The 17,491-nt window shown below is 27.7% G+C and overlaps 1 protein-coding gene across 2 annotated transcripts in view; it reads right to left on the bottom strand.

Annotated features, from left to right (window-relative positions):
- Positions 1-17,491, bottom strand: part of LOC111031916 — a 199,423-nt gene that overhangs the window by 56,406 nt on the left and 125,526 nt on the right. For both annotated transcript variants that reach the window (XM_022312035.1, XM_022312034.1), the window contains exon 7: positions 11,273-11,370. In XM_022312035.1, coding sequence (XP_022167727.1) covers positions 11,273-11,370 — 98 coding nt within the window. The remainder of the gene's footprint in view (positions 1-11,272; positions 11,371-17,491) is intronic.

The following is a 17,491-nucleotide window of genomic DNA, read 5'->3' on the forward strand; positions in this document are numbered from 1 at the left end:
TTAAACATAAACATAAACAAACATATTATTTATCACACTTTGTCCCATAAATATATATCTACTGTTATAGATTGATTTTCATAAGCTATTTAAACAATTATATCTATTAGTTAATAAAATAATATTTTTTTTCTACGGCAGATGAAAATGCATAACGTTTAGCGCATTTGTTGAACGTTTAATAATTATTATTATTAAGCAAGTGTACATACGCCTAGTATGATCAAAACATCATTATTTGTTTTCGCTATGCGTTCGAAATTCCAATCTTAAGACAATATAACCTCTGTATGTATCTACAAGCGCCATTGTCGGAAAAAAAAACATGAGATAACACCCACCGGAGATACTGTGGGCACTATAAAAATGCGTAAAGATGGTAATAACAAACAACTGGTAGGGAAATGTTGGGAATAGATAATGGGTTTTTTTCCTAGGGTCCAAACTTGGGTCCTCTACGGGAAATGCATCTACAATCGGCCGCGACTCGACGCATAACCACCATACGTGCTCATTTTTATAAAACGTGAGGGCCACACCATTGTGTTTGGTAAATTCAAAAGAATTAAGATACCCCAAGTACACATGGATGTTAAAATAGTTTTTTTAAACAAAAAAAAACAAGAGACTTTACGATACTGTTGTAACGTGTCGGCGAATTCCTGTTAATAAAATGGGACTTTATAAACATTTTTTTTTCGATATTGTACAAAATATATGTAATGTTGATTCAGAATCAAAAAAGTCGAAAATGTAACACAAGGTTCTTAAAAGGTTGTTCTTACACCCGTTAAAACTGTCGAAAAAACAATGTAGGCTATAATATTATGCACTATTTATTTGCATAAGTCTTTAAAAAAAATCCTTAAAATCACGAACAATTGAATAATATTATTTTGTAGTTAAAAATGCACTCAATTTGAATGTTTATACATTGACACCCAAGGCTTAAAAATGTTGTACGAGGTTAATCATTAGTTGTTATGAATGGATTTAAAAAAAAGTTAAGCATAAAGCAACATTTATTTTTTATGAGCGTTTGAAGTTCAAATGTTGATGAAATTAGATATTCAAAAGAAAAATAACCATTTATTTTTATACGACTTTTGTTGTTTTGATGTAATTTGTAAAATTTCATCGTAGCGAATGGAAACTTATGGCCTTTACGAATATAATTATACATTTTCTAAACATTATTACATTGCCGAAATATTTACACTATAGTTTTAAGATATATAATATACGCATCTATCTACACCATTTTAGGGCTTGTAGCGATATTGACTCATACAAGTTTTATGCAATGTTTTTTATGCAAAGTAAGTTTAGCCATTGATTATGGTACTACGTATTATACTTTATAATCTGTGGTTTAATACCTACCGATTTAAGAAAAACATACTAATTTTATAAATTTTAAATGCAATAAAACATAAGCTACCTATTCTTGGAAATGTATGCAGATCTACCCGTTTACTCATAATCCTTTCGTTCAGAATTATTTTTTAGCATAATATATTATAATGGTTTATCATTTAATTCAACTTTAACATAATATCATCCATTATGGTGATTATATATTACACTCAATGTGAGGTGCACTAGAAATCCACTACCGGCAGAGAGACCTTTTTTTTAAAAAATTTTTTGTACAAATATTTACTTTATGTATCTATACTGAATATTCTGTATAATACGTAGGCACGGAAGTTATGGTATCAAAACGATTAAAACTGTCGACGAGCCACGAGGAAAAACGTATAGGGTTGTTCGCAGGCAAATGTTTCAGGTGCCTTTTAATTATTTTATCTTATAATGTGCTCGTAATTCAAATGTTATGTTCATATACTCACTATATTATTATACGTTACTTCGAGGTAATATTGTTACATAAAGCTATTCATATTTGCATTATAATAATGAAAGTATATATTTAAAAATATAAATAAGTAGCGAAATCTAAAAACAAACATTACCTACGGCTAAATAACATAATGTTGTACAATTTGCCCATTTATTTACTTATAACTTTATAAGATACTAGTGTGTATGTGTGTGTGCGTGCATGAAAATTAAAAATATTTCTCAGAAAATAACAACCATAACCATTTTTGTACTCAATATTACTCGTTTCATACATATATATTACTCAGTTATACATTCATAATAATATGTATTCAACACACTGTATAATGCCAATTGTGTTTACAATTTGAAAATATAATTATGACTGAAAGTAAAAAAAAACTAGGCAATTAATTCGAGTACAAGTATGTTAATATACCATATTATTTGCATATTACGAGTAGGTACCTACTTATGAACTTAAAGTTGAATTCTATTTTTAATTTTATACAAATCAGTGCATGCGGGAATTCGAAAAATGTATTATGTAAGCTTGACAAAAAATTAATCTGAATATACGTAGACTTTTATAATTGTCATCACATCGTATAGACTTAATACGGCCTAACAATTTAACTTCCTTGTTTATAAAAGATTTATATTCACTATGTCAAAGTACTATTTTTTTGTGTGTTAACTTTATTAAAAGCGTGAACATTTTAGGGAAAGAAAACCACATGTCTGTAATTTTATGGTACACAGACTGGATGTTTAATCGCAGTATCGACCGTAATTACAGTTTTTTTGGCATCTATTTGGTGGTACCCTTTTTATAAAAAAAATAAATAAATACTCTTAAATGTTGTCATTTAAATTACAAAATCTGGTTTTAAATCAAAGGATGCGTGCATTTTTAATTTATTTTAAAGTTTTTGTTTTCAAATACAATTTGTAAGAAAATTATATTTAAAAATAAATATTATACATCTTTAAGTAAATGAAAAATTCAGGCTGAACTCATCATTGGACTAAATTATTTTTGGCAAATTGAAGTCATCACTTAGTACGAACATATTGTTAGAATACTGCAGGACGATTATAGTTTCCACTCTAGAAATATGAGCGTTGTAAAAATTCAGTGGCATAATTATGTGGATAATTAACATTACCTACCAACAACGAAATTACGGTTTTCGAGGAAATAAGTATTTAACGAAAATGTGTTTAGTATTAATTCCAATGGCATGAATTTTCTTAGAAATTATATCATTGCAAGTAGAATCCCACTACTTCTTGAACATGCGGGATAAAATAAGTGAACATCTACTTGATCTGAAAATATTATTATGTACTAAGACAAATTCGGTGTTTCTCGATGTCTCTCGCAAATTTTAGGTGCCTACTTACCTTTTTTTATTCAAACTGCCTCGCATACTGTACCAAAATTTTTAATTTATACATCAATAGTTGAACGTGTACTATCGATTTCCATTGGGTACGAAAATGTTTTTTCTAAGACATACAATATTTTGGAAGACAGATTAATGTATCAAATGCAGTGCAATTAAACCGATCACTGATTGTCAGTTAAAGATTAATCGACTATCTTATTTGAGGTTAGGTTAGGATGTGTTACCATAAATAAGACGTTTATAAGTTTATAATATTTTTAAATAAACGTTATTAAAAAACTTTTAAAATGTTGACAAAGATTAGAGCAACCGGTTGGAGTAATACTAACATTTAAATTACAGTTATTGAGATTTTAGTTCAAATTTACAATATTAGAAGAGTTAAAATTATAGAAGATATATAAGTGAAGGAAATGTGGCTAGTTTTTGGAAACCACAGGCTCTCTTTGTAAAATAAATCGGGCATTAAATTACCTTTCACAATGTTTTCACCATATAATCCCACGAGGCCTAAAAGTGGAAACGTCAGATACCATCTCGGCAGACAAACGAATGTAAAAGAAGGCATTTGAAGAGTACTTCATGATACTTAGAGATATCTTTATATTATCATTTGCAAACAATTCGGATCCAAGAGTGTTCGGAGGTACTTGACGACTAAGTAAAACACCAAGTTAGATACTACTGTACTTGTACATTGGTATAACAGATATGGACAAAAGATCAACCGGAGCACACAACAAATGTAGATCTATGAATAAATCCAGCAAGTTTAATTGTTTCGCCAACGCATTTCAATTCAGAATTAATTTCGGTACAATACACAGTATCAGTTACAGGTTCCGGAAGGCAATGCACGGATTTAGTAACATTAAGGTGGTTCAACTTGTCACGAACCTTAAGAATGAGAGATACATTTTAGCTCATAACCAAAAATGGGTTGACTATAGTCAACATTGACAAAATAACCTAATATAAAAGAATTATTAAAAACAGATTTGCCAATTTTAATAACGATCATTTGTTAATCAAGTTCATAAACTACAAATACAGTTTTCTAGGGAATAATTTCAATAAGTAAGTATTTACTTTTGTGAATGTCATAAGTTCATTACAATCCATTACAAAGACGATTATTACAATAATGATAAACACAAATTGTAATAATCCTCTCAATCACTTGCAAATGCAGTGAATATATGCACAATGTGAATCCGACGATAGCAGTATCTATATAATATTATATCATGTATATTTCGTATGACGAGCATATAGGACGACCTGGTTAAAAATATGAAATTCTGATAATGTTGAACTTTTTGTAGATCATTTCTCTTTCTTTGGTTTTAAGGTACTTTGAACTATTCTATGCACACCAGCACCCCCGGAGACAGAATACGAGATATGGATTCGAAATGCTGGTTTGTCGATGTCGAAAGCTAATTGGATAGAAATGCACGATGGCTACCCAAGAGGTTTTCACACACGTGCAATAATTCAACGAAACAGACAGGTATTGGACAAATTGCCCCACCTCCAGGAAGAAACCATTTCATTTGTCAGCTATAATTCAATTTTAACCCTCCTTTTTAAATTCATTTTTTGTCAATGATATTCTTTAAGTTATATTTTTTTCTGATATCGAAACCACTATAGAGCAATGTTTCAATAAAGTAATTTCATCTGTGTAGCAATTTTATACGCATATATAACTGAACATTGACATGATAAATTGTGCATGGTTAGTTGAAAATATGATGTATTATTGTTTTAATATCAAATAACGCACACATATAATATTAATATTCAATTAGTATTTTTATATGATAATAAATTCAGGTAGTAATTTATTTTAAGATCGATATAGTTTAATGATAGTCAGCAGACGTCAATAAAATAAATGTTATATTTTTCAACACAATAAAACTATTTCAAATATTTATTTTTATTTTTAATTATTACTTTTCCTGCAGAAGATATTTATGTTTAGAGTTGATTATTTGATTGTTGGATACATATTTTATAAAAATGTGTATAGGTATATTATAATCCAAAGACAAAATACAATGCAAACTAAGTGTTTTCTAATTAAAAATAAATGTATACTAAGATAACATAATATAGTTAATTTTTGGAAGTAGGTAAGTATAATATTATTAAACTAGTAGAGTTAAAAATGGTAAAATAAACCTTAGTGAATAAACAATAACTGTTTACTTTTAAGATTAAATTAAATTTTACAAAATACGAGTTATATTTATAAGCTTGTATAATAGGTATACCTAAAACTAAATGTTTTATCTAAATAAAATTTAAAAAAAACAAATGTATACAGTTATTCTTTAATGAGATTAAATAATAACTTAAAATAATCATTCAATTTCTTCATATGTATAATTTAACAGTTAAAATAAAATAATGAAAGTTGTTTCTACAGAACGTATTTGATATTATTAGAAATTCTATATTGGCGTTTCTACTTTTCATATTATTTTCAGAACCCAGAAAAATGTTGGTACATAAAACCATATTAGACAGTTACGAGTTGGACTTTACTGAAATAGAGAACGAACCAAAAGCTTTTTTGCGAACAATCGATACTCGGAGAACAGGTAACCGTTCAGAAGGTTAAAATTTAAGATCGGAAATAAATAACGATTGGCTACTGAGCCTGTACAAGCTGGAGATTTTCAATAAATATTTTGGTGTATAAACCGTTATTTCCAGAATTGAGGTTGGCGGAAAATGAAAATATCTTCAAACGTATAAACAATATAAATATTATTATATAAGATACAATTTATATAAATAAATGTTGTGCGTAGGTACATAATATAGTACCCGAAAACTGAACAATTTTGTTTTTAAAACGCCTCGGAGGTGATTTAAATACTCTGACTTTAAAGTCTACTCGACCATAAGTTTGAAATTTTTAAGATGACAAATTTGCCGAGGTGATGGAATAAATTGGTTGGATTTTTATATTATTAGAGAAGTATTTTACAACAACACAGACTTTAATTTTGAACTGTTTATTTATTGAAAAATATAAAATTATTGTATTGATCTTCGACCCACTAAACATCTGAATATCTGAACCTATTCGACTCATTGAAAGCATAATATGATATGTTTGTGCATCATATAATTTTGTTTAAACTTGTTTCCCTAGAATTTCTCAATTATGCCCTTTCCCTTTAACTTACTTTTGCAAAACTATGCCAATGAACAAAAGCTCCGGATTTAATTCTTAAGCTCATAAAATCCTAACTCAACAGAAGTGTTACCACATTTTATTATAAATTGTTGAATATTTTTAATTATTTAGTAGAATTTTGTATACTTAGTTTATTAAGTGTGTCATACTTTGTATATTTTTCCAGGATATCAAAAATAAATAAAATAATGGGTTTTCGTGTTTATACACATTATGACTACCTAGTCGTTAATGTTGTCAAATATTCAGTTTATATATTACAAGTGATAGACTGATATAACTGTATAGGTAGTGTAGGTATATATCTAGATTATCGGTTATATTTACCTATTATAATTTCATTATTTATCATAGTACCTGACACCTACAAAATATAATAATTGTAATATTTTATTACGTTTTGTCTATAAAATAACGTAGAAGAGAAGTAAAAACAACATTTTAACTGTCCAAGTTCTTCTAAAATGCCACATTCGTTTTGTTTCTGATAAAATGAAACGAATTTAAAGCTTACGCCATCGCCATGAAGATGAATGGATAGCAAACATGGTTTCCTTAAAGGTGTGCAGTTAATAATAGACAGGGTTTAATATAGTAGATTTATTGTGCATATACTCGGATTATTTTTGAGCATTGTTGTATAAATCCATCAATAGGTACATACGTCGTTTGAAATTAATTGGTTTTAAGTGGTTTTTTTGTGATTAAGTATTAAATCATAAAATGCCATTTTAAGTGTCTTAAATAAATAAAAACAATCAATGATTTAGAATAGTTATTTTTGGAAGTTGAATAGATAACGAAGTTTCGATTTTTTCAAATACACTATAGAAATTTCATAAAAAAAATAAACTGATTTATCTTCAAATAATATTCAGTTAGATTTTTTAAAAAAAACCGATATAAAAGTAAATAATACTAAAATTAAACGCTTGAATTGTATCAACATAAAAAAATTTAAAATTACTTAGAACATACTAGTATATTATAATTTGGTTAGACATGACAAAATTAGTCCCTATTAAATGATACATATATAATCTAATAAATCAAACTGTATACAAAGGCTAAAATAAATATTCATAATCAGAAGATGAACTTACTTTACTTAACGAACAATACTATTGAATCAGATTAAAATATCAGTTTTAAAAAAAGTAAATAATTACACGATAAAGTATAAACATTCACAGTTATGACGTAAAATTTCAGAGATTTAATATTCAAGACAGTTCTAAAAAAAATTCTTAAATTTAATTTAATTTTTTGAATAGAGCTTACTCTTTTACTTACGGCATGAAAAGTTAGAAATATTATTGCATTTTAAGCATATTTCATAACATTAAAAATATACTCTAGACGTTTTTGTAAATTAAGGTATTTTGCTTTTAAACATAATTAATAATCAGCACAGAAGTAATGATATATTTAACATTTGAGTAGTAGTATAGCATTCGCAGTATTGCTATTTTATTACAACAAAATTAATCTAAACAAGAACAAATAATACATTTTATTCTTGGAAATTTCCTTTAAAAATCTCATACTTTCATGACTAAATTAAGGTATTAATTAAAAATGAGTTCTTATTTTAATTCTAAAAAATCTTATGTTTCATATTTTTTATGTTTTGTTCCAAATTTTAAAAATTATTCATTTTTATTTGTAGGGAAAGATGTATTTTAAGCAAAAAAAAAATTTTAATGTGGAGTATTGATGAAGTCTATCACTGGGAATGACCCGACGTCGGGACGTTATTGACAACTACCAACTAATTGTACAAATAATATTATGATTGCTCGCAGGTCGTTCGACACACACACACAATTTAATATATAACATAATCTGACTGTGGTCTGCAGCCGACGATTGGTTAGTATCGTTCTGATAAAAACGATCGTCAAAATCCAGCAGTGATGAAAATAAATTCTACAAATTACTACTACCTATATATCTCTTGATGCCTTTTAATGTTTTTTAACCATGCATGTTAAATAGGTACAGCTAGTGAACTTTAGTTATCTATCGAATCGAATAATTATTTAGATTCACGTTTGTTCTCAAACATGATTTAACATCAAAATATTTACCTATAGTTGATTGCATTGTTTGACAAACGTTCATTTATACTTAAAAAAGTATTTTTTTTTGCATAAAAATTATCACTTCTTTCAAAATAACATGATATTATAAGTGCGCATACATAATACGTTTGACCCATTTTGTTAAAACATTATGATTGAACTATTTTTAAATATATGATTTAACGTTATTCATGAAAAAAATAAGTCATAGATAGTTAATAATTATAGTTAACAAAATTATGGATAATAAATCATCGATCGTTATTTCTTTCAAGGTTTGAATATTGTTATGTGTGTTTACTTGGAAATTAACATAAAAATATTATCCACATTCTTATCGAAATGACACAGCCAAAAATCATAATCATATATTGGTTATTCAATGAAGCGTATTTATTTGAAATCAAATTTTGACCATTTAAAAAAAAATCTTATGGGTAATCATAGGAATACTTAAGTTTAATAAGTATTATTTTAATTCATAAATATCCATAAGTCTTACAGATAGCAGACATGTAAAAAAACGAATACGTTTATGATGTCATGATAATATGATATGATCATTATCCCCTCTTAATTGTTTTATAATTGAGTACAGTATATTGTATTTAGCAAACGAATACAGTTTGTCTCTTGAAATATTCTATAAGAACAAATTTAAATAAGTTTTATGAATAGGTAAATGGTAATTATTTTAACGTTTGAACAAGTATTTAGATTGACTTACTAAAAAAAATGTTTATCTGAGAAGACACGAACGAGGTCAGTTCATAAAATGTAATGTTAAAAGATATAATGCTAGTGAAACAAATATAGATACAATATTGCTAAATAATTAATACTTGATTAAAATGTGCGAAACTTGATTGATAAAGAAAATAATAGATCTGTTTTGCGATTGAACATAATATTATTACCTATTAAAGACTCGTATTATAACCTCGTATTATAACCTATAATCTATATTACTACCATAATAAATTCACAATTATTGTCATAAAAATAATGGGATATCGGTCTGATAAATTGTCGATCACTCAATCACAAAACTACAACCAAAATGTATAATATATCCATTATATTTTTGGTCGTAATATTAAATGGTATATACGTAATATATAAATAAAAATATAATTCACGTGATTTTTCCTACAGTGCCTAAGGTTCCTCTTTTATCGTAATTTCTCGAAACATTTTCTTACGAGATCAATTTTACATTCAGTGTGCTGTCTATAAAAATCTGATACGGACTTTCAATCGTTTTTTTTCTTTTTATTATTATTATTTACACGACTGCCTAAGGCTTGTTGAAATAAAATGTCATCGGGTCAATCGAACCGCATAAAAAAAAATATCTGTCACAATATTCTTGTAGTCAATATCGATACCCTTTATCATTTGCTATCATAAGAATTTTGGAGAAAGAAAAATAAAACGAAAACAAAATTGACATACACGTTAAAAATATTAGTACACAACCAGAATTATTTTAAGTGGCCTAATAGAACAGTTAATTTAAATATGAGTAGTATAACCATTTTTGCACTTGAGAATAGGAGATTGATTGATTTTTATATTGGTAAACGTATAAGGTATACTTAATTTTATTAATCATTTCAATGTTTAGTTTTATATAAATAATTAATGTTATTGTATAAATATCAAATACTTGTTTGCATTAATTCGCTCTAATTATTACAAAGTAGGTATAAATTCTGATACAATTTTTCCCAAATAAAATCATTACTAATAATGATGTGGTAATAACATAAAGTTTTCTTCATTAAAAATACAATTATAATTAATTCGACAAATTTAAACCTTTTTTATAAAATGTAGGATAATGTTTAAACTGTGCCTAAAATTAATTATAGGTAGTTAAAACCAATTATGGATAAGTATTTCAATTATTCAATGAATCGAAATAATATGTAATAATGATTTTTACAAAGAATATATTAATCGTTATTTCTATAAGTTGCCTTTGAAATGAAATTGACCAACCTGACAATGGTATATCTTAAAGATTGTCCTATTTAAACTTGAAATAAATACGTTTTATTTTATATCCAATTTTAGTAAATATAACATTGTCGAAGGCAACAAAAACGACCGTACGCTTTCCGAATAACTAGCGTTGGTAATTAAGGAGCGGCTTTCGCTTCAAGGCATCCCTCTCGCTTTTTCCGATTTAATTACATTTTGGTTCACAGCTTTAAAACAGATCCAAATTTCAAATGCTTAATGAACTTCCCTTTTGTTTTATAGAATCCTTAAGATTCATCGTCCTTTTTGCTCTTATTTTTTTTTCGTATCTATATCATTGTTCATTGTACCTACATAATGTACAATGTGCAGTGCGAACTTACTGTTAGTACGAACTGTAAATAGGCACCACAGTGCATTTTGTTTTTCACTGCAGGAACATGTGAGGCGGTCCAAAAATATATATATAACGCTAAATTAATACTAAATTATTACAGTTGAACGGAATTGAATGATTCAATAAACAGGCACGATCAATCCGCTTATGATTTTATGAGCTACACATGAATTGCATTGTATGCCAGTCGAATCTCGCTTTCGTAGCAACACAATAGCTTATTCTATTATAGTTTGAGCATATCATACCGATTAAGACCCAAATTATTAATTTAGGAATTTACTTGAATAAAGTAGGTACTTATATTATATATGCATAGTGTATTACTTACATATTTTAAAATCTTAAGTTGTAAATGTTCATTGAGGTTTTCATTTACAATAGCCGATATGTTCACTAGTTTGATAGCAGCATGATAACGTACGGAATCTGAAACATTAAAAAAAAACCATCGATTATTAACTGTATTGGATAAATATTTAAATATTTAACAACCCGGTTGATTTATCATCGTAATAATTTCTTTGTTATTTATCTCTGTGATAAATATGTGATATAGATAGTAAATCGGAAATTTAAAAATGGAGTTAAATGTCTGTTTTTAACAATAACACAATGTCAATTGAGAAAACCGGGAAAATCGCTTTTGCTGTAAAGTATGTGTCGAGTGTAACCTCTTCATAAAGTAAATCACTGAAATGGATGTGTTGAAATTGAATTCAATGATAAATAATTGTATACAAAAAACAATTCTGAGCAGAGGTGGTCCGACAGAAGGCCATATTTCTAAGGATATTTTATTATACATATATATTGCTTTAATACATTTATTTTTCTCATAACAATTTTTACTTGCAGATAAATTGATTCATGTCAACCATAAATAGCATATAATATATAAATTTGCAATAGTTACTAAAATATTATTTCAAATAACATAACTATAGTTGCTGTTAGCTAATAATCAATCCTGAGGTACCGCTAGACGAAATCAAAATTATTAAATTAAACAAAATATCGTATAATTGCAAAACGTTTCTGGTGACTGTGAATCATTTTTTTTTAAACACAACAAAATAACTATAAACCTTATTTTTTGTTTAAATATCCAATTTCAAACATATTTTAACTTCAAACGCTAATAACAAATTGTAAATTCAATTTTTAATCACTATAATAAATTGTGCCATACTTAAATTGAAGAAAAAATAGTACAACATTTCAAACTTATAATAGTATAAAATATATACGTAACTAGTAATTGTGAACATAAATATTAGCTGAATAATTCACGTCTTTACGGTTACTAATGTTTTAACTACATCTTAAAAGAAAACAAAATCCAGTTTGATGAAATTCTGTTTTGCGTAAAAATGTACGTTTTTGAGTAGCTTTTTTTCCCGGTTAAGTTAGTTGAAATTAAATATGGTATATATGATTGGTTCAAATCCGAAATTGAATACAGCTCGAAAAATTATCAATTTTGTAAAAAAAAGTGCACCACACATACCTTTCAGAACACAACTTAATAACACTAAATGTATGCCTAAAAACTTACTCCGCGATATCATCTTGAAATTAAAAAAAATATGAATGAAATCGGTAAAGGCGTTCTCAAGTGATGCCGAGGCCGTGACAATGGGATCCATTTTTATATACATAGATTATTTCAAATAATTTATGAATATAATGTTAATAAATATTTGAAAAAATATCCACTATAAAAGTATGTTTGATTTTATACGAATATTGTTTTCAAAGTAGAATTATATCATAATATACAAATTGGAGCCACTATTAGAACGAACGAACGATGTATTTGTTTAGATATTTAGTTTATATTTCATAAAACAACTAAATATATTTTGAATAAATAGTTTTTAGGTTGTTATTTTTTGTATCTGGTTTAAATGATATGGAAAATGTGATTCAAGAAAATACATATAAAACACGGTAAAGCACTTTCGGTCATAACAACTATATAATAAGTCAGTTACAGTATAATTTTTAAACAAAAGGATATAGCTATAAAGTTAGAACAACTTCAAAGAAAGATTATACAAGTCCCTTGTCGATCAACTTCTCTCTTCTCGGTAATATTAATATACTTATAAAAATAGAATAGATACTTAAGATGTTTTATAAGCATTGTTTACATTAAATCCTATAATTTAATATTAAGCACATCTCGACAAGCATTATTGTTTTACCAAGTATTATTTTATTTATTTAACAATTTAGGTACATAATATTATGAAAAATGCAGTCGGAAAAAATAAGATCACGTTGTGTATGGTTCTATAAAGGCGAATCACTTTTCACTAGCAGCTGTTTCCGCCAGCCAAGTTTGTGTTGATGATGTCAAAATTCTAGTGGCTTAGGGAAAAAAAAATTATTCGATAAACAGCTTTATAATACTACTCTCTTTAACGGTTATATTTCTGAATTATTTTTTTACCTCTGGTGAGAAATGTCTTATATTTTGAATACAGTAACTTTATTTTTAATCATTCTAATAATATATTATCACGTATTTTGTGACAGATTGATGACATTTTGACAGATAGTAAATATACATACAATACGCGCACATATAAGGTTTGTTAATATATCATACACCGCTGCAGCGTTCACACTGACATATTGTGCTTTTAATAATAGTTGTTAATTACACGTCTTGATTATGATTCAATTCGTTTAGTACGAAAAATACCTATGTCTATACCGCGGTTATTGTCATATGCACATCGCGGGGGATCGTTATAGGATGTGGGCGGTTCCGGTCTACCCGACAGTGTTGTAGTCATATCTCGGGAAAATAAACAGCTACCTATATGACGTCATACTCGTTGTTTTTAGATGATAAACACGTTATGCCGCCTGTGTACATATCTCTAAATATTCTGTAGCCGGTGCATTCCAGGGTAACACATAAAATGTAATTAAAACTAATGGAGAAACTTTCATGTGGCTCTTATAGCCATCTATGTCACGGCGATTATACATACGCTGAAATAATATTATCATCCTTAGTGCCGCGACAATGTATTGCATATGCAGTAGAAAATGGCAGTAAAAACCAGATGCAGAACCGCAAATTATTACAATAATAATAATGAAGATCACACACGACTGTCTAGTCGAGTGCACTTCAATAGTTATCGAGATAAATTATGTGTACATTTATTATATCTCAACACCAAAAGAAACCAAAAATATCTATTGTAAATTGATTATAACACGAGGAGCAAACAAGCTACAACGGTTTGTGAATGTCACGTCTAATATTTTTTTTAAACACGATATCAAAGAATTGTATTCTTTTAAAGTTACTCGTGTACCTACATAAGTTTTCACTGTCGGTATTGCATAATATTCATTAAATATTGATAAAATAATAGATATTGGGACTTGCATTGTATCAACAATGAATTATTTGCGAACAGAAAAAGTGGGCTGTATCAATAAATTGCGCATAAATCAATATAATACGAGAATGAATATAGATTCTCAACGGTGATTCAACAGTCAATACTCAATCAAGATTTTTTTGTCTAGTACAATGATCATCGGCTGATCTCTCTCTTTTTAAATTTGTGTTTGATTGGATAAAATATATCATTATTAAATCAGTATGCGTTTTGCCAAACAACTTTTTTTTTCAATACATCACAAACAAATATTTTCATAATTGGTTCAATAAAACAAATTAAAGTTGTTCAGCAATAGTAATTTGTTTCAGCCATCGTATAAATATAAATTATACATGGATTGCAAAACAATTTGAATGAAAATAAAATTACACGCATATAAAAATAAAGTTGCATGTTATCGTTTCGTGCATTATTCACACTTAAAACTGAGCAAACTTTTCGTTTGTTTGATAGTTGTTATTGGCTTATCTCGGTTAATCGATATGAAAGGTAAGTAGATACCAAAAAAATAAATATTTTGGTAACACCTTTGATTATAATATAATACATTTAACAAACTGGTAACACGTAAGTATCCAATAGACTCATCACTTTGGTACTGGAACGAGTTCTTATTATTTCTTGATTATTATTTTTAAGATACAATTTTTAATTAAATTTAATGGAGATACATAGTGTTATTTATATTAAAATTAACAATTAATGGTTTTAAATATTTTATGGTTTTTGGAACAAACTTCACGTATAAACAGCTTTTAATTGTATAGAAATTGTGATTGAAACGTTGAATCCGAGGTTGAATCGATAAATATCTCATTTGGTGAAAACGGGTATTAGTGGAAAAGGGCAAGGTTCACTTTTAGTGAAAACTTGTATCGCTCCCTTTGTTTAGTTACTGATTAATTATAATTTTGGGATCGATGAAATGAGTCGTGAGCGTATCTCGCCGTGTTTCATGTGCTTGTACACACCAAAGCCCCGTGCACTTTAATTTTCAAATACATAGGTATTTACAACAGGCAGACTTTAGGACTTACAATACAATATGTAACAGAGTAATGAACACAAATTCATAACTATACTTTTAAAATTTTAACAATCTAGATAAACGTATAATAATTTAGGAGCGTCATACACTGTTAATACCCATTTGTCATTCATTTTATTTTTGATATTACAGATTATTTTTAAAAAATAATGGGAGTTTTCAATTTTGACTAATTAATATGTTGAAACCGCATTCAAAGTTAAAAATCGAATATTTGTTTTTTCTTTACATACGAGAATATCATGTGTATAAACACAAGAAAAAATAAAAAACGGACATCGTTTTAAAATGAATACATTCATCGCTTCGTTTAGAATTTTAAACAATGTATTCAACAATTATACAGGATATTTAATATTTATATTTTATTGAACTGCCAATTTTATATTTTTGAAACGTAAAAATAATTAAGGGTGGGCATGGTCATGCAAACATAATATCTGTGTATTAAATATACATTATAATTTACGGTAATGACTACAATAATATTAATATAATATGTGAGCTCTTAAAGCATTATTGTTAATATTGATTACATTTGTCCACTAAAAAACAAATCTACAAGGTATATGCTTTAATAATATAATATGCATAACAATAATATGCCTAGCATGGATTTCGATAAAATAAATACACGTAGAAAAAAAAATATAAAAAAGTTATCCAACGTAAAGTCATCCACCTTGTGGAATTTAAAAAAATAGTGTATTGATTTTTATTTAAGCATATATTTTTTTTATTCCTAGTGGAGACAAAAAAGAACCCTTATTTTTTGCAAGTTTCGGACAATTATATATTACTGTGGAACTCACTGTATGTTATAAGTCTAAATGGACGAGAACTCCAAAGTCCCATGACGGTCCCATTCCACAGGTACATATAGGTGATGCATCAATAATATTGTGATATATAACAAAGACGTATGCTTTGTGCAAAATTTGTAAGTATAGCAAAATATATCAAGGAAACAAATTGTATCGAGTTTCATTTAGTTTCAAACGTCACGATTTCAACTACGATATAGATTTTTCTACAAAAAACTATTCAGCCATTCGGTATTATGACAATAAACAACACATATTAATACTATCATTGAAAAATCAAACATTCATGATATCGGGAAAAATCGTGTACATATTATGTGGAATGGGTACATGGGATGATCCGAAGCAGAAGCTACCATGACTACACAATATTTACTTAGATACCTATGTAATCTATGTACTACTATATGAAATTAAGTCACTTTCTTTTATTCGGGATAAACTCCCAAACTACTTATTCAATCGTCGTGCAGTTTTTTTAAATTAAAGAGGATAACACAGAGAAGGTTTTAGGCATAAATTTAGTCCGATAAAGTCAATAAATAATTAGTTATTATTAATTAAAACAAACGTTAGAATATACCTCCATCTTCATAGAAAATATCCAGGAATCTGAGTGAGAAACTTAAATTCACGGTCCCAATGTAGATGGAGGTGGCAAAAGCAGCAGTAATTTCGAAGGGCTTATCGAGATTGATGACTGCAATACTAAAGAATCACAAAGGAAAGACAACTATTTACGATTGTGCTGAACAGCCAACTATTTTACTCAACATCAGAATGGTCACTATAACAGGTATACGAAATAAATATCAACATAACATAATGTTCGCAAAAGCATTTGGTACTCTGAGTGGCGTCTGCATATCACACGACCTTCATACCCTAAGCCTTCATAATGTCTGAAGTAAATAGCTATAAAAAGAGAATGTTCCCAACGATGTCACAAAACACGTGATATTCGTTGGTGGCGTCAGAAGTGAGCCAACGATTGGGGATTTGGATAACAGCTGGACTTAGGTTCCAGAATAAAATAATTACATATGAAAACAAAAAAAATAGCACATTTCATGCACTATTATAATATTATGCAGTAACTTTTAAGTAACGCGTTTGAAAAAAAAAACAAAGATAAATGAATAATAATAATATGACCAAGAAAACCGTCAAATAAATATCTATATAATCACATTGCAGGTATGACATTAAACGATAAAATGTTGAAAACAAGAAAAATGAAATAA

The sequence above is a fragment of the Myzus persicae genome, unplaced genomic scaffold (genome assembly GCF_001856785.1).
Source record: "Myzus persicae strain clone G006 unplaced genomic scaffold, MPER_G0061.0, whole genome shotgun sequence".
Lineage (NCBI taxonomy): Eukaryota > Metazoa > Arthropoda > Insecta > Hemiptera > Aphididae > Myzus > Myzus persicae.